The sequence below is a fragment of the Erpetoichthys calabaricus genome, chromosome 12, assembly GCF_900747795.2.
Source record: "Erpetoichthys calabaricus chromosome 12, fErpCal1.3, whole genome shotgun sequence".
NCBI lineage: Eukaryota > Metazoa > Chordata > Cladistia > Polypteriformes > Polypteridae > Erpetoichthys > Erpetoichthys calabaricus.
Genome location: NC_041405.2, coordinates 38,250,392 through 38,269,424, shown reverse-complemented (window position 1 = coordinate 38,269,424; position 19,033 = coordinate 38,250,392). Strand labels below are relative to the sequence as shown.

Here is a 19,033-nt window from a genome sequence, read left to right as displayed (position 1 = left end):
TTACTATTTATGTATATAGCTTAGCTTGAAGCAAAGTCCATATTAATGCAGTTTACCTTAACGATGGTTCAGTTGGCAAAGACGTCATCACCAAGTTGCACTTGTTTTATTTTATTTTAGTGAATACTGTACTGTGTAATGCACCTGGGCTTGAAGTCTTGGAAGTAATAGTATTATTACTGGAAGTTGCACTATTATTTTATTATTATTTATTAGTTTAAATATTATGCAGTTTAATGATGGTAAAGTTGTTTAAAAAGTCACTTTAACGTGTCAGTGGACAGAGATTGTTAACATTAACAAAGTGTAGTTGATTAAAAAAAATATTTACTATTTATTCCTTTTCTAAGACATGTTCATTGCATTACAACTTTTGACAAGCACCTCTGGATATTTTGCTAAATGTAAATGCCTCTTTGGATGGTTGAAAATATGTTGTCAATTTTAGTTTAAGTTGTTTGCAAATGTTGTTCAATAAGACTCTATATTTTGACTGCATCTGTCATGCAATGTGATTCCTTCTCTTCATTAGTGCCACCCCCTTGAAAACTATCACTTTATGGGGCCATGCAAACCTGTATTAATACTTGTGTGCACATTAAAATGTTTTTTTGTACAATGTACAATTCTCATGACAGTGGAATAGGTTATCCTTAGCCAGTAATTGCAGTGGAAAATGTGGTTAACATCCACTCATGCATGGGAAAAAAATACTGTCCAATACCGTGAAACCAGTATAATTTTGAAAAATACAGTGATATAGAATTTTGGTCATACCGCCTAGCACTAGTCTGAACCATATGTCATGTGTGCAGTTGGGTCATTTATATTGCTGAAATACCCAGTGACAACCCAAATACATTGACCTTTGCAGTGATCCAGGGTTTGTTGTTGGTGACTGATTCTTTTCCTCTACAAAATCTTTAAAATCTTGTGCTTGCGAGTCGCACGTTACGACCACACCTAGGTTAGTTTCTGACAGAATGGGTCACTTTGTATTTTGCAATAATGCAACATGCAGCTGTTCTGGACACAATGAAACACCTGGAAATGGTCATGTAGCTACCCCCCTTAAAATGAGCATCCACTGTCTTTTCTCTGAGGTCCATACTACTTTCATTGTTTTTGGTATGATTCTATTTCACATGGGGCTGCTAATTTTGACCACCCAAATTTTCAATAAATTTTCAATTATTCAGCAGTATAGTTGGCTGTTTAAAGTAAATGTACTAGTTGGGGTTTTTACAATGATGAATGTTTTACTTTGTAAAGTGTGAAAAATGTTGTTTAAATTGGAGGTAAATGTAGAAAAATGCCCCATTTCTCATAAGGGGGGGGTGGCGGCAGTGATTTTGACCTTAACTGCATGTGCATTATTGTTTCTGAATGCTTTTATTATAACTTTTGTAAATTTAACAAAACTCTGTTCATTTATATCTGTTTTCTCAAACTTACTTTCTCATGCCCTTCCCAGTGTCTTCGAGATAATCATCAGAATTTGGTCGCCTTGGAGATTCACTGATGACCAGGGGTTGATGATTGGGAGGATAGGTATAGGGGTTAAGTCCCCTGCTGTTCATCAGGGTATTATTTGGAATTAGGTGGATTGGAACTGGTTTATATTTATTAAGAGATGTAGACGAAGCAGTAATTCTTAAGTATTTTTGGTATTTGTTAAATGTATTAATTATTTACCTAATATAAGTTTATTTAACATTTTTTTTTAATAGAAAACTAGTTCTTGAATGCATTTTGCAACGGAATGTAAAAAATATAAAAAAAAACTTTGTTCCCTTGTTTATATTGCTTAACATTTTATTTGCCGAATCAACGCTGTTATTTGTAAATACTGTGTTTTTGTTTGTTCATAGACCTCCGCCTTACGTTGTTCCTATAGTTCAACTTGGTTTGTCTGTACCCAGTAATTTTGTATAGCATGTATATACATGAGTAGTTCCAATTAGAAATACACTTCAGTAGTTTGAAATACTTTCGTGGGAGTATCATTGCTAGAAAACAGTGTGAAAGTTAATAAGCTGAACCTATGGGATGTAGGGGGTTAGGTTTCTGTGATCACCAAAAAATAATCTTTTGCTAGCAATTGCTCAAAGTATACATTTCTGCATCGAAAAAACAAAACATTTCTCATAACATACACTTTTCATAGCATAGTAACCATGAAATAACCCATAAAATACAGTATACAAAATGGGTAAGCTATTTCCTAGAATACTGTGATCATTTGTGCCAACATCTCAAAGAAACAGTCGACTTATATATAGGATGATGCTAAGACTGGTGAGGTGTTAACATTACATTCAATACTCTGTCCTTCACAGCTGGAGGATGGCATTGGAGATTGTGAATGATGTCCTTAGAAATAATCTGTCAGCGATGTCTACTTTGTGTGCTGTTTGAGATCATTAAGGGTCCCGGATTATGGGAGCATAGCAGAAGCTAATTGACATTTAACCATGAGGCTTCAATTAGTAATTGGATTAGCAGTCTCAATGTCTCTAGCCAGTCTCTGCTCTCCTCCTTTTTATGGATATAATATATAGTCAATTTGTTAACACCAGCCAGCACAAAGTTTATCTAACACTTTTATTTTCTAACTAAGCAAAGTCACTGACTTTGCATGTTTGGGCTTAAAGCCTGAAGGACATGAACTTTGATTTGAGGGCATTAAGTGCAACACAACTTGCTTTTTTTGTTTTATTTTTATTTTTAAGCAAAACAATTAAAATTATGCAACAAATGCAAGTAAATGCTTGAAGTTACAAAAGTTTAATACACAAATGTTTACGATTGACTGTGCAACTTTCCTGTATACTACGGGTCTCCAACTCTTCTTCTGAAACACTAATGTGGCTGCAGGTTTACGTTACAAACCTTTTCTTAATTAGTGACCAGTTTTTGCTGATTAACTTCTTTTCCCCTCATTTTAATTAACTTGCCTTAAAAACAGTAACCAAACAGAAATGAAATATTAAGTGAGCCATCTGATGACTAAGTCAGGTCTTCAGACTCCAGCCACTTTCTTAATTAGAAGCTTATTCTTGTTGTCACTTAAACCCACTATTTAATTCCATGGCTTGATATTGCTCTTATTCTGCCACAACAAACCTGTTCAATACTGTTCCTTTTCATGGTCTTCTTTCAGCTGCTCCCGTTAGGGGTTGCCACAGTGGATCAGCTTCTTCCATATTTTTCTGTCCTCTGTATCTTGTTCTGTTACACCCATCACCTGCATGTCCTCTCTCACCACATCCATAAACTTTCTCTCAGGCCTTCCTCTTTTTCTCTTGCCTGGCAGCTTTATCCTTAGCATCCTTCTGCCAATATACCCAGCATCTCTCCTCTGCACATGTCCAAACCAACGCAATCTTGCCTCTCTGACTTTGTCTCCCAACCGTCTAACTTGAGCTGACCCTCTAATGTACTAATTTCTAATCCTATCCATCCTCGTCACACCCAGTTCAAATCTTATCATCTTCAACTCTGCTACCTCCAGCTCTGTCTCCTGCTTTCTGGTCAGTGCCACCTTCTCCAACCCATGTAACATAGCTGGTCTCACTACCGTCCTGTAGACCTTCCCTTTCACACTTGCTGATACCCGTCTGTCACAATACTTCTGACACACTTCTCCACCCATTCCACCCTGCCTGCACTCTTTTCACCTCTCTTCCACAATCCCCATTACTCTCCATTCCACTGACCTCCCTCTCATTTACACGTGTTCTGTCTTGTTCCTACTGACCTTCATTCCTCTCCTCTCTAGAGCATATCTTCACCTCTCCAGGGTCTCCTAAACCTGCTCCCTACTATCGCTACAGATCACAATGTCATTAGCAGGAATCATAGTCCACGGGGACTCCTGTCTAATCTCATCTGTCGACCTGTCCATTACCATTGCAAATAAGAATGTGCTCGGAGCCGATCCCTGATGTAATCCCACCACCACCTTGAAATCATCTGTCACTCCTACCGCAGACCTCGCCACAGTGACACTTCCCTCGTACATATCCTGTACAACTCTTACTTCTCTGCCACTCCCGACTTCCTCATACAATACTACAACTCCTCTCGAGGCACCCTGTCATACGCTTTCTCCTGGTCCACAAAGACGCAAAACAACTCCTTCTGGCCTTGTCTATACTTCATCAACATCCTCAGAGCAACATTGCATCTGTGGTGCTCTTTCTTGGCATGAAACCGTACTGCTGCTCACTAATCATCACCTCACTTCTTAACCTAGCTTCCACTACTCTTTCCCATAATTTCATGCTGTGGCTTATCAATTTTATACCCCTGTAGTTACTGCAGTTCCTCAGGGCTCGGCCCTCTTCTGTATTTAAATATGCTTCCCCTTGGCCGTATTATTCGTAGCTTTGGACTGCGTTATCATTTTAATGCAGACGATACTAAACTTTATTTCAATGCTAAAAGTGGAACTTCATCAGAGCTTTCTCGGCTCACAACCTGCCTCAGTGAAATTAATATGTGGATGGAGCAGAACTCTTTAAAATTAAATTGCAACAAAACAGACCTCCTGCTAATTGGGACTAAAGTGCAACTTAATAAAATGAGCTCTTTCCCAGTCCATCTTGGCGGTGATCTCATCAGACCTGCCTCTGCTGCAAAGAATTTTGGTGTCATTTTTGATTCCTCTCTTTCTTATTCCGCCCACATAAACCACATTAAGAAACTTTCTTACTTTCACTTCCGTAACATATCCCGTGTTTGCTCCTTCTTCTCATTTTCTAATGCTGAGAAACTGGTCCATGCTTTTATCACATCCCATATCGATTATTGTAATTCCCTACTGGCAAGTGCCCCTTCTAATCTTGTATCACAGCTCCAGCTTATTCAAAACTCGGCTGCAAGAGTCCTTACTCGAACCAGCAGCAGCAAACACATAACACCCATCCTGCTTCGCCTTCACTGGCTCCCTGTGTCTTAACAGAATCGAATATAAAATCCTACTAATAACCTACAAAGCCTTAAATGACCTTGCGCCAAACTACATCAGTTAACTTTCTCCATCACTATGTGCCTGTCTGCCCACTAAGGTCCTCTGATTCTGGCAATCCTGTTGTGCCCCACACTAATCTACACTCCATGGGTGACAGGGCCTTCAGCTGTATAGCGCCCAGACTCTGGAATGACCTGCCAAAATTAATCAGGTCAGCTGACTCCATGAATTCTTTTAAAAAACAACTCAAGACTCATCTGTCCAGAAAGGCTTTTAGCTCTACTTGACTTTATTACCCTTATTTCAGTTTACCTCTGTCAGGTTGCTCATGTAACATATGTGTGTGTGTTTTAGACCATCAATTATGTTGTCTGTTAGGCTTATTTTTCTTTAAATTTACTGTCTTAATCTTATTTATTTATCTGGTTTGTACAATGCCATATACTGTATACCCTGCCGTTCTATCTTAAGCTCTGTGAAGTGCCTTGAGCATGGGAAAGGCGATATATAAATGTATTATTATTATTATTATTATCCCCTTTATTCTTAAATATTGGCACCAGTACACTTCTTCTCCACTCCTCGGCCAGCATCTCACTTTCCAAGATTCCATTAAACAATCTGGTTAAAAACTTCACTGCCATCTCTCCTAAATACCTCCATGCTTCCATAGGTATGTTATTTGAACCAACGGCTTTTCCATTTTTCATCCTCTTCATAGCTGTCCTTACTTCCTTCTTGCTGGGGACTGAGCAGATCAGCATTACTAAGAACTTCATTGTTCTTTATTTTCAGATATTGTATGATGGACACAAGTTGCTGGTCATGTGTTGGTTTGTTTTATAAGTCATAATTGTTGGCTGCTAATTAAGGAAAAAAAGAAATAATTGAAAAGTGAGTCTGAAATATCAACACATTTGAAATTAAGGCAAGAGTTGATTAGCATCATAATCTGGTTGCTAATTAAGAAAATGAATAGAATGAAAACCTGCAGTCACAGTAGCTCTTCAGGACAGGAGTTGCTTACAGTAATGCTATTTTTCAGGTTGGTGTAGGCTTCATGCATGAGGCGACAGGAGAGGCAGATGTAATGAGGCTGTAGCCATTTTGTCCTGAAGAATATTCTTTTCAGTAGAAGCAAAAAGTTTCCCATAAGAGAGCAATAGTATATTGAAATGAGAAGATAAAGTCAGCGAGAAGGACAAAGTGAGAGTATGGGAGGAGTGTACCTGGCTGCTCTTTGCACCATGTGAGAAGAAATCCATGACCTCTAGTACTGTGAGAATTTTCATTTTTGCTTTTTCATAATTTTCAGCTGCCCCCAGCACTGTGGTGCTGGAAGCATTTATTGGGTTACTGGAGCCAGTAGAAATGTACTGATACCAAATCCGACTAAATGTTTTCTGTGATTTGTGTTTAATTTCCAATTTCATATGTACTTATTCAAATTTTTTCTTCCAGCCTTTTGTTAAAATATCTTTAATAAATATAAAAAAGCCACAAAGACATTTCTACAGGTTTTAAACCCAAACTTTTACAATGCAGGGCACCGATTTTCAGTCGGTGGAGAGGTCCACAGGTGTGCTGCAAGATTTTTTTCAAATAAATACTATGGAAAAGAAATCTTAAGATGCAAAATTTATACCATTTTATGATTTATATATCATTTTAATATTATACCTATACTACAGTATATGTGAAATATAAAGTAATACATATATTTATTTCATGCAATTATAACCAGTGTACATGTCTCAACTTGTTAATTATTTTTGTATAGTTTGTATGAACATTTACTTCAATAATATACACGTTTATGTTGCATGCGCACCATGCTGTGTAATTATTCCAATGAATTTGTGTTATTGTCAAACACATCTAGTGTCCCTGTTTATCCCCACTATGCCGTGGCTGATCTTGATCACTCATACACACAAATAATAATAATTCTTTACATTTATATAGCGTTTTTCTCACTACTCAAAGCACTTTGCAAAAACCACACAGGAAGGACATGGCACATGGAACCGGGATACAAACCCGTGATTGCCTTACTGCATGGCTGCAGCGTTACAACTGTGACACCTGCTCATAAGTAAAGGCACCTGATAATTTTCAGTATTTTGCTATTACGACGTATCATAAATAAATACCATTAGTTCAAAAAGATTTTTTTAAAAGCCACTTTGGAGCAAAAAGGGTAGGTAATTGTGTTATCAAAGAAACCTTTCTAATTGCATTAGCACTGCTGAAACCTGTTATAGTATATTGGGCTGAAGCATAAGAATACATTAAATTGTCTAGTATTTTTAAAAATGTTTCTACAGATAGGTTGTACATTTTAATATGTAAGTTGGATTTGACAATCGCCACTGATATTTGTCCTCTCTGTTAGGTGAAGTTACCAAAGAAGAGTTACTTCGTCGCCTTCAGCAGGTGAAGGAGGGGCCAGAACAGGTTAATCAGAGTGAAATCGGGGCAGAAGAAAATCGTGGTAGGATCACCATACTAATGCATTACTGTAATGGAGAATGTTCTAACAGTCAAATGCCCTTTGTTTTTGGGAAGCATGCGTTTTTTCTCATGTCACAAATGTAGAAGTGTTTGAGCTGAAAAAATGGGGGATTTATTGAAAAATTCACAGTAGACGCAATCGGTTCAACAAGAAAAACACACCTACAATTAAAGTGTAATGTGTGTGTGTATGTATATTTCTGCAATTACATTTTTTAACGCAACCCCTAAAGGCATTTATCCACTTAATTTGACTGCGCTTCACACATGAAGCAGCACTACATAAATTCAAGTCAGTTTATTGTAGTAACGTGTCACTGCCACTGGATTGTTTCCTATGTTATTGCTAGATGATAATCTTCATCCACACAAACCTGTAATGCTTTCAGCCATCCCCTATAATATGGGATCATGCCATATTGATTGGAATATTAAATGCTGTACATTATACCGTATTGAATCATTAAGGGACACCGTTCTTATCACATTTTCATACACATTGTTTTATATATACACTAGCCCATCAAAGTAAAGAGAATAACTTGAGAACAATTAAAATCATTCTAGTTATACACGTGGAATGAAAAAGTTTCATTTTTATGTCGTGGTAACGTTGCAGACAAACAAATTTTGTGTGCTGAGTAGTGAGACTGTGAGTCTGAGTCATCCTTGCCATTATGCTGTGTTCACACAGCGACAATAAATAAAAAGTGACACATTGTATAGTATAGTGTAACATCAAGAACAGGGTGGATGCAGTGTAAACATTACTGTGATGGTGTGTGCTAAGCCAGGTCTGCCCGTAAAAGTGACTGTCATGGTATAGGTCTGAATGGGATACTGAATCATAAGTGGGTTAGCCCTGTCCCTGGCAGCAAATATGCTAGCAGTTGAGCTTTTTTGGCACCCATGGGAGGGATATCTGATCTGAAACAGCATGGTGCATGTTTGAGCAGATGGCACGGAGTGGGATCGCTTGATTTCACTCAGACTTCTCCCAAAGCAGATGTTTAAATAATTGTATGTTATTTATTGTAGCCTACTTTAGCCTATATTATAATTATTAATTACTAGTCATTAAGCCCGTTACAATAACGGGCGCTAGAACAGTAGTGCATAAACATTAGTAGGAACAGTCTATATTAAATGGCAAGGGACTTTGACCTCATTCTTTTTGTTGGTCGTATTTTTCTTTGTCTTTCAGCCTTTCTTTTGTTGATGTTTACTTGCTGAGCTGACCGTTCTTCGTGGGCTGCTGCCATGTATTGTGTCTTTAATTTTCTGTGACAGTAATACTGGCTGGTACGTCCGTAATATACCTTTAATTTTCTCTGACAGTAATACTGGCTTGTATGTGGCTGTAATATGCGTCACTGTATTGTGTACCTTTAATTTCCTCTCGCAGTAATACTGGTTTGTATTTCCGTAAAACGCCTGTAACTTTCTCTGACAGTAATATCGCGCATCGCACCATGCCCCGCGCATGCGCACTTCACCAGAAGACACGCACACATACACACACGGACACCTGGACGCACACAGGGATTTTATTAAAGAGGATCATTATTATTATTACTGTAACCAAGAAAACTAGGCAATAATCAGGGCAAATTGTTCATCTAGTTGAACTGATGGTTAAGATAGACTTGGTTATATTTCATAAATGATGCATCATATTACAATGTACAATTTAAAATCTCTAAGCTTATCAGGTACATATTTAGAAGCCTTTTCTAGTATTTCTACCTAATCTATACACACTTTGTCTAATGACTCCTCCAATCCAGGAAATAGCTCTGGAGTTGACTCATCTGTTTTACTCAATTAACGCTAGAATTACCAAAGCTTACAAAAAAACTTGTAAATCCAGCCCATCTTAAATCTGCTCGCTTCTCTCTGTCAGTGTCTTTGTCTTGTGAATGTGTTGATAAGCCCAAGCAGCCTACTATCCCATCCTCCCACTGCCGCAGATTAGTGCAAAAACCTCTCCCAGCTCAAGCCTTGTTTATCAGGGAGTCCGGTACCTAGAGCTGTATAGGCTAAAAATATATATTGTTATTTAGAACACATGCATTTCATGTCTGTTCCATGTCTACAAAGATCTACATATGCAAGTGTAGGATGACAGGAAATGCAAGAAATGTTGAACACATACCTAAAAGACCCAACTTTTTTCATGTTTTAGTACTAAGGACAAAATTTTGACATGAAGTATATAATGTGTGAAGACTAAAGTCAAAATATCAAATAAGCACTTTCACAAAAGGTATAAATATAATAGAACCATTGTGCTTTTATTCAAGACTATCACCGAAAAAAAAAGAGATCGGGTTAGTGTGGTTTGTTGTCGTGACTTCTTTGGTAGTACAGCAGTAAGAACTGCTGACTTCTATTCAAAAGGTCGCCGGTTCAAGCCTTCCCATGTCCCAAAATAAACGTTTTGAGTAGTGAGCTGCTCTTATTGTTACTATTATACAATAAAAACATACATTTGATTTGAGTCTATAACAGCTGGTGTAAATGTATGGTACTTGTAAAGATTAGCATTTTTTATTTTTTATTCATTTTTATTCTCTCTCACACTCGCCCCAATCTGACACTGTTAGTTTTCAAATAAAGATGTGTTTTATCAGTGGTGAACTCAGATGAGGATGAGGGTTCTACATCAGAGAAAGAGAACAGAAGCCCCCCCCACAAGAAATGTCCACTCACATATAAGAACAATGCAGCTGCACTAGGCGAAAGATGGCACCGTTTGGATGCACCAAGAGGTCGGGCGTCATCCTGCCAGTCAGTCTGCCACGCACCTGTCCTCCAACGAAGCAGCACAGCTTACAGAGCTCGCCAACATATCATGCAAAGTTCTGTTTGTGATTATGTTTTGTGATGGTCTTTACATAAGAAACATTTATATGTTACTTATATAAAATGTCTGGATTTAAAACCCAAATAAAATCACCAGCAATGTATAGATCCTCGGCTACGGTAACTATAACATCTAAAACTACAAAGATAATTCCACAGTTCTCTGCAGATCACAATCTACCAAACCCATGGAGCATTTTTAAGGAGATTTTTATATGCAAATTCGAGAGTATAAGCCTTCTCCCTTGTACATCATAGTTACTGTATGTAACATGTTGTATGTACAATGATATTATCATCCTAGACCATGGTTTTATTTGGGAGCTTATATCACTATGCCTTAGATAAAAATTAATTCTAAAGAATTTAATTAGCAGTAAAAAAGGTCTCTAAGAAAAGGGTTACAATGAAAACCTGCAGCCACTGGTGCCCTCCTGGACTGGAGTTGGGGACCCCTGCCTTAGATATTCTGCTTGCAACTGGGGCTCTAACCCCCTGTCATTAACAGACAAAATATGCATCATATAAACCAGTTTCACCCATAAATAAGATACTAGCAAAGTCTTCGCTTAAAGCATTGAGGAAACTGCTTCCCATAGTAATAACACTAAACTTAAATACAGTGCATCCAGAAAGTATTCACAGCACATCACGTTTTCCACATTTTGTTATGTTACAGCCTTATTCCAAAATGGATTAAATTCATTTTTTTCCTCAGAATTCTACACACAATACCCCATAATGACAACGTGAAAAAAGTTTACTTGAGGTTTTTGCAAATTCATTAAAAATAAAAACACGGAGAAATCACATGTACATAAGTATTCACAGCCTTTGCTCAATAGTTTGTCGATGCACCTTTGGCAGCAATTACAGCCTCAAGTCTTTTTGATTATGATGCCACAAGCTTGGCACACCTATCCTTCGCCAGTTTCGCCCATTCCTCTTTGCAGCACCTCTCAAGCTCCATCAGGTTGGATGGGAAGCGTCGGTGCACAGCCATTTTAAGATCTCTCCAGAGATGTTCAATCAGATTCAAGTCAGAGCTCTGGCTGGGCCACTCAAGGACAATGAATTATTATTATTAACAGAGTTGTCCTGAAGCCACTCCTTTGATATCTTGGCTGTGTGCTTAGGGTCATTCTCCTGCTGAAAGATGAACCGTCACCCCCAGTCTGAGGTCAAGAGCGCTCTGGAGCAGGTTTTCATCCAGGATGTCTTTGTACATTGCTGCAGTCATTTTTCCCTTTATCCTGACTAGTCTCTCAGTCCCTGCCTCTGAAAAACATCCCCATAGCATGATTCACTTTAGGGATGGTATTGGCGTGGTGATGAGCGGTGCCTGGTTTCCTCCAAGCATGACGCCTGGCATTCACACCAAAGAGTTCAATCTTTGTCTCATCAGACCAGAGAATTTTCTTTCTCATGGTCTGAGAGTCCTGCAGGTGCCTTTTGGCAAACTCCAGGTGGGCTGCCATGTGCCTTTTACTAAGGAGTGGCTTCCGTCTGGCCACTCTACCATACAGGCCTGATTGGTGGATTGCTGCAGAGATGGTTGTCCTTCGGATGATGGAGACCACTGTGTTCATTGGGACCTTCAAAGCAGCAGACATTTTTCTGTAACCTTCCCCAGATTTGTGCCTCGAGACAATCCTGTCTCGGAGGTCTACAGACAATTCCTTTGACTTCATGCTTGGTTTGTGCTCTGACATGAACTGTCAACTGTGGGACCTTATATAGACAGGTGTGTGCCTTTCCAAATCATGTCCAATCAACTGAATTTACCACAGGTGGACTCCAATTAAGCTGCAGAAACATCTCAAGGATGATCAGGGGAAACAGGATGCACCTGTGCTCAATTTTGAGCTTCATGGCAAAGGCTGTGAATACTTATGTACATGTGCTTTCTCAATTTTTTTATTTTTAATAAATTTGCAAAAATCTCAAACTTTTTTCACGTTGTCATTATGGGGTGTTGTGTGTAGAATTCTGAGGAAAAAAATGAATTGAATCCATTTTGGAATAAGGCTGTAACATAACAAAATGTGGAAAAAGTGATGCACTGTGAATACTTTCCGGATGCACTGTAGGTTTATTAAAGGCAGACACTTGGCCTCAAAGGATTGGTGGGAAAGGGACTTCTAAGTTAGAATCTCAGAAAAGGTGTGGAACTTTGCCAGAATTACAGTCTAGTTCTGTATGTACCAAGCATTCCATAGGTTAAGTAAAAGTCTAAAACATCTCTCAGTTGTACCCAGGGCAAGACCCAAACTGCCAGGATTGCCATCTAGGTCCAGCATCATTGGGTCATACGATTTGGGAATGCATTGGATTAAAATAATTTTGAATAAAAATCTTCTCAGAGAGCCTTGGTTTCACTATCACTCTTAATCCATTCTTCTTTGTCGTCTTCGTCTTCTACTTCTACTTCTCCTACTTCTGCTCTCATTAGGGGTTGCCACAGCAGATAATCTTTTTCCATATCTTCCTGTCCTCTGCATCTTTGTTATGCACACCACTTGCATGCCCTCTCCTTTCCTCTTTTTCTCTTACCTGACATCTTTCTTGTTCCTTTAACATCTTTCTCCCAATATACCCAGCTTCTCTCCTCTGCACATATCCAAACCAACTCAATTTCACCTGATTTTTTTCCCACTTGTCCAACATGAGCTGACCCCCCAGTGTACTCATTTCTAATCTTGCACGTCCTTGTCTTGTTCACCTCTTTTCCACACTCCCTGTTGCTGTGTATGGTTGATCCCAGGTATATAACCTCATCCATCTTTGCCAACTCTATTCCCACCATTCTCCTGACCTCCCTCTCATTCACAAACATGTATTCTTTGTTGTTTTTTCCAACCTTCATTCCTCTCCCCTCTAGAGAATCATGTCATCTGCAAATGTCATAGTTCACGGGGACTCCTGTCTAATCTCATCTGTCAACCTGTCTATCACCATTGCAAATAAAAAAGAGCTCAGAGCTGATCCCTGATGTAATCCCACCTCCACCTTGAATGCATCTGTCACTCCTACCGCAGACTTCACCACTGTCACACTTTCTCATACTTATCCTGTACCACTCTTATTTTTCTGCCTCTCCAGACTTCCTCATACAATACCATAACTCCGCTATAGGTACTCTGTCATATGCTTTCTCTGAGTCCACAAAGGCACGGTGCAACTCCTTCTGGCCTTCTCTATGCCTCTCTATCAACACCCTCAGAGCAAACATTACATCTGTAGTGCTCTTTCCAGGCATGAAAAAATACTGCTGCTCGCTAATCACCTCCCTTCTTAACCTAGCTTCCATTACTCTTTCCCATAACTTTATGCTGCGGCTCAGACTCTGTGGTTACTATAGCTCTACACATCCCCCTTATTTTTAATCGGTACCAGAACACTTCTCCACTCCTTAGGCATTCTCACTTTCCAAGATTGCATTAAACAATCTGGTTAAAAACTCCACTGCCATATCACCTAAACACTTACATGCTTTCACAGGTATGTCATCTGGACCAACAGCCTTTCCATTCTTCATAGCTGTCCTTACTTCCTCCTTGCTAATCCATTGCACTCTCTTATTCATTGTCTCCACATCATCCAACCTCTCTCTCTCTTTATATACAGTACTGTGCAAAATTTTTAGGCAGGTGTGAAAAAATGCTGTAAACAGTGCTTTGAAAAATGGAAGTGTTAATCATTTATTTTCATCAATCAACAAAATACATTGAATGAACAAAAGAGAAATCTAAATCAAATCAATATTTGGTGCGACTACCCTTTGCCTTCAAAACAGCGTCAATTCTTCTAGATACACTTACACACAGTTTTTGAAGTAACTCGGCTTGTTGTTCCAAACATCTTGGAGAACTGACCATAGATCTTCTGTGGATGTAGGCTTCCTCACATTCTTCTGTCTCTTCATGTAATCCCAGACACACTCGATGTTGCGATCAGGGCTGTGTGGGGGCCATACCATCACTTCCAGGACTTGTTCTTCTTTACGCCGAAGTTACTTCTTAATGACGTTGGCTGTATGTTTGGGGTCATTGTCCTGCTGTAGAATAAATTTGGGGCCAATCATACGCCTCCCTGATGGTTTTGCATGATGGATAAGTATCTGCTTGTATTTCTCAGCATCGAGAACACCATTAATCCTGACCAAATCTCCAACTCCATTTGCAGAAATGCAGCCCCAAACGTTCAAGGAACCTCTACCATGCTTCACTGTTGCCTGCAGACACTCATTGTACCGCTCTCCGGCCCTTCGACGAACAAACTGCCTTCTGCTACAGCCACAGCACCTGCTGCCATTTTTCTGTGCCCCAGTTCCTATGTTTTCGTGCATACTTGAGTCACTTGGCCTTGTTTCCACGTCGGAGGTATGGCTTTTTGGCTGCAACTCTTCCATGAAGACTACTTCTGGCCAGACTTCTCCGGACAGTAGATGGGTGTACCTGGGTCCCACTGGTTTCTGCCAGTTCTGAGTTGATGGTACTGTTGGACATCTTCCGATTTCGAAGGGTAATAAGCTTGATGTGTCTTTCATCTACTGCACTGTTTCCTTGGCCGACCACTGCGTCTACGATCCTCAACGTTGCCCGTTTCTTTGTGCTTCTTCAAAAGATCTTGAACAGCACATCTTGAAACCCCAGTCTGCTTTGAAGTCTTTGTCTGGGAGAGACCTTGCTGATGTAGTATAACTACCTTGTGTCTTGTTGCTGTGCTCAATCTTGCCATGACATTAAACTGTCTTCCACAACCTCACCTTGGTAGCAGAGTTTGGCTGTTCCTCACTCAGTTTCAAGCCTCCTACACAGCTGTTTCTGTTTCAGTTAATGACTGTGTTTCAACCTACGTGTGACATTGATGATCATTAGCACCTGATTGGTATAATTGGTTGATCATACACCTGACTATAATCCTACAAAATCCCTGACTTTGTGCAAGTGTACCTATAAGAATTGATGCTGGTTTGAAGGCAAAAGGTAGTAACACCAAATATTGATTTGATTTAGATTTTTCTTTTGTTCGCGGACTTTGCATTTTGTAAATTGACAATATATTTCTGAAAGCATTCTTTGTTTACAGCATTTTTTCACACCTGCCTAAAACTTTTGCACAGTACTGTATATAATATATATATATAATATAATATTCTGTGCATTTGTCAGATCCTCAAAGTATTCTTTTTCATATGCTGAACACACACTACTTGCTTGTGAGTACGTTTCCATCTTTATCCTTTATCACTCTAACCTGCTGCACATCTTTCCCAATTTGGTCCTCTGTCTAGCCAATCAGAATGTGTTCTTTTCTTCTTCCTTGGTGTCTAAACTCATCATACGCCACTTCTCTTTTCACCTTATGCCTCATCTCCTTGTACTGCTGTCTTTCTATACCTCTCAGACTATCCCACGTCGTCTTTGCCAACCTCTTCCTATGTATATTCTCCTGTACTTCCCCATTCCACCACCAGGTTTCTTTGTCCTCCTTTCTCTGTCCAAATGTCACTCCAGGCTCCACTCCTTCCAGCTGTCTCCCTTCGTCTGACAGCCGGGCCGCGAGAGAACTGCTGGCAACAGCGACTCACTCAGACTTTTCAGAACGCTTGGCGGGCGGGGCTTTGCAGCGGCGCAGAGAGAGGTGAGAGACTATTACAACAAAGTATTTTTATGGTACCGACAGTTTCCCCATATGACACGAGTCTATAGAAATCGCGTTACTACGAAGTACATTCAACAGATGCTTTCATTACAACGAAGTGACCTTGAAATGCTTGAACGAATCATCCACAGAGCAGTTAGATCTGTGGTTGTAGCTCAGTTGTAAAAAAATCTTTCTTCGAACTTTCCTCGTACTGTTTTTTTTTTTTTTTTTTTTTTTGCTGTTTTTGTTGTCTGTGGTTTGCAGTGATTCCTTTTGCTTATTGCTTGTCAACATTTGAAAAACATCCATTGGAATTTAACTCATTGTCACCCTCCTATAGAAACGGCAGACACGAAAAAAAGATAGCAGTGTTAATGTTTGTGATGTGCAATCTGTTGGATTGGCAAATGTAAAGCATATGTCTTTGTTATATGCAAAAAAAGAAAAATCTCAGATTGCAAACATATGCGAACTGCTTAATAACTTTAATAATAATAGAAATGTTATGTAAATTGTGTATAAAACTTACCCCCCCCACCAGTCCGTGGAAAAATTTGCATCTAATAAAGTGGTCCTTGCTGTCAAAAAGGTTGGGGACCACTGGCCTAGCTATCTTGTAACTCTTCACTGCCACCCAGTCCCACACCTCATCCCTGAACTCAACCTTACAGTCTTCAGTTCTCAACTTACACCCATTTCATCCTTGGCTATGCCCTCACTCTCATCCTCCTTGATCTCCACAGTCATCCTACAGACCACCATCCTATGCTGCCTTACTAAGCTTTCCCCTGCCACCATTTTGCAGTCCCCAATCTCCTTAAGACTGACCCTCCTGCATAGGATATAATCTACCTTTGTGCATCCTCCTCCACTCTTGTACATCAGCCTGTGTTCCTCCCTCTTCTTAACACACGTATTCACCATAACCATGTCCATCCTTTTCGCAAAATCCACTATCATCTGATGTTCTTCATTCCTGTCCTTGTTCTTCCATCTGGTCTCTTGCACGTACAATACATCAACTTTCCTTTTTGCCATCATACCAGCTAACTTTCTCTCCCTTTAAGTCATGCTGCCAACATTCAAAGTTCCTACCCTCACTTCTACTCTCTTTACCTTCCTCTTCTCCCTCAGCCTGTGGACTTGCCTTCCCCCTATTTCTTTGGCCAAGAGTGGCCCAATCCTTTGCCAGCACCCTGCTAACTAACAGTACTGGTGGTGGCTGTTGTCAACCCTGGCCTCGACCAATCTGATATGGAAATCTGTACTGTCCACATTTTGTTCTGGTAAAATTTTACATCTGATTCCCTTCCTGACTTAACCCTCCCCATTTATCCGGGCTTAGGACTGGCATGAAGAAACACACTGGTTTGTGCATCCCCTATGGCTGGGTTATTGCTTGTAATCAACAGCAATGTTTTGGCCTACTCCCAGATGACATTACAGTGCATTACATAATATATATAATATATATAATAAAAGTGACAAGTACAGTTTTGAGCTTTGAGAAAAATTTCTGAAAATGTTTGGTGCCAGTCTTTGATTTTTATTTAATATCCTCGAAGATGAGGTCAGCCAATTGGTGATGGACAATATAATAAGTGGGGACTTTCTCATAGAGCTGAGGCAGAGCAATTTCAGAAAAGTATCACCTGCCAGGCAAAGAATAATGGATGACGTTTGTGTTCATTTTTAGAATCGTGACACTTCCTCAGTTTGTCAATAATGTAAATTACATTTTAGTTTTAATTTCTTTTGTTTACCTTGCATTACACTGAAGCTTGTTTATTAATATGATACATCTGAAATGCAATCGGCACAGCATTAAAGGATGTGTAAACAAAATGTTTGAGAGTTTGCAGCATGAGTTAGTGAGGTGTGCAACACTCATCATGGCTGCAAATCATCTTATTTTAAAGAATTGGCAATCTCTTTACAATGTTAATTGCCATAGTAACATGTTTAAATTAGAAAAATTTTTTTTTTTTACAGCTTCTTCATCTAAAGTTTGACAGCTCTCTCATTTGAGTAAATGTGATTATGTATCACCCTGTTCAGATTGTTGTGTATGTTGGCATACTTTTCTTGTCTTCAGCATTAGATTTAGTCAGACACTGATTTAGTTTCAGCCATCTCTTCAGCTGTTAGAGTATTAGTAACCAGGTGATGGTATAGGACAGATAGCAAGGAAGAATCTGTAAGCATCCGAAAGCAAATAAGTGATTACTCCCTAAAGCAAAATCACCTTACAGCTGCTTTATTCCCCCAGCCAGCAAACAAGCATGCCTCCCTGCTCTATCACGCTTTGGGTGTCACTTTTTGAAATGTGTGGCACATTTTTTTAAATTTACGTTCAGAGATCATGGAAGGGTCCTACTTGGTGATTCAAGCTAGATGTCATACATATACTTAATGTTTCAGTTGTAGATGGTCTTCTGTGAGTTCTGATTTCATTAATGAGTCAGAAAGAGGGTCTGGAAACTACTAGTATACAAATTAAAGAATGTTTGTACCATTTTAAAAATGTGGATTTTAGGTACTTTTTTGGTACTGGTATACCATCTAACCCTAATCCCTAGTCTCCTACTTACTTATTTAATGTAAAATATATTAGTTGCTACTAAATACCATGAAACAATGAGATTTATGATCCATGCACAATTGACCCTCAAAAATGGCATTGTGTGGTGATGTGCATTTCAAATAGACTGTAATTTAGTTTCCTGTGTAGAAGAAAATATCTGTCATTCACTGGTTGTTAAATATTGAACATTTCCCATGTTCAGAGCACTTGCTATATACAGAGAAAATACTGTTGTTAAAATCTAGGATGATTTATTAGGCTTCTGAAATTACAGATTGTAGGAAACCCCATGCAGAGGATAACCATGATGCTCGAGTAAGTTAATTAAATCAGTTACTAAAGACTGTGCAAACTCAAGTACAGGTGTACAGTAATCCCTCGCTATATCGCGCTTCGCCTTTCGCGGCTTCACTCTATCGCGGATTTTATATGTAAGCATATTTAAA

At 39.2% G+C, this 19,033-nt stretch overlaps 2 protein-coding genes across 4 annotated transcripts in view; one reads left to right on the top strand and one right to left on the bottom strand.

Annotated features, from left to right (window-relative positions):
- The window catches only part of LOC114662093 (monocarboxylate transporter 8-like), a 1,225,996-nt gene that overhangs the window by 481,459 nt on the left and 725,504 nt on the right, over positions 1–19,033 (bottom strand). The window lies entirely within an intron of this gene.
- Positions 1–19,033, top strand: part of rlim (ring finger protein, LIM domain interacting) — an 84,407-nt gene that overhangs the window by 53,027 nt on the left and 12,347 nt on the right. For 2 of the 3 annotated variants that reach the window (XM_051934370.1, XM_028815419.2), the window contains exon 3: positions 7,371–7,469. The exons of the other annotated variant lie outside the window; for it this stretch is intronic. In XM_051934370.1, coding sequence (XP_051790330.1) covers positions 7,371–7,469 — 99 coding nt within the window. The remainder of the gene's footprint in view (positions 1–7,370; positions 7,470–19,033) is intronic. 3 annotated transcript variants of the gene reach the window in all.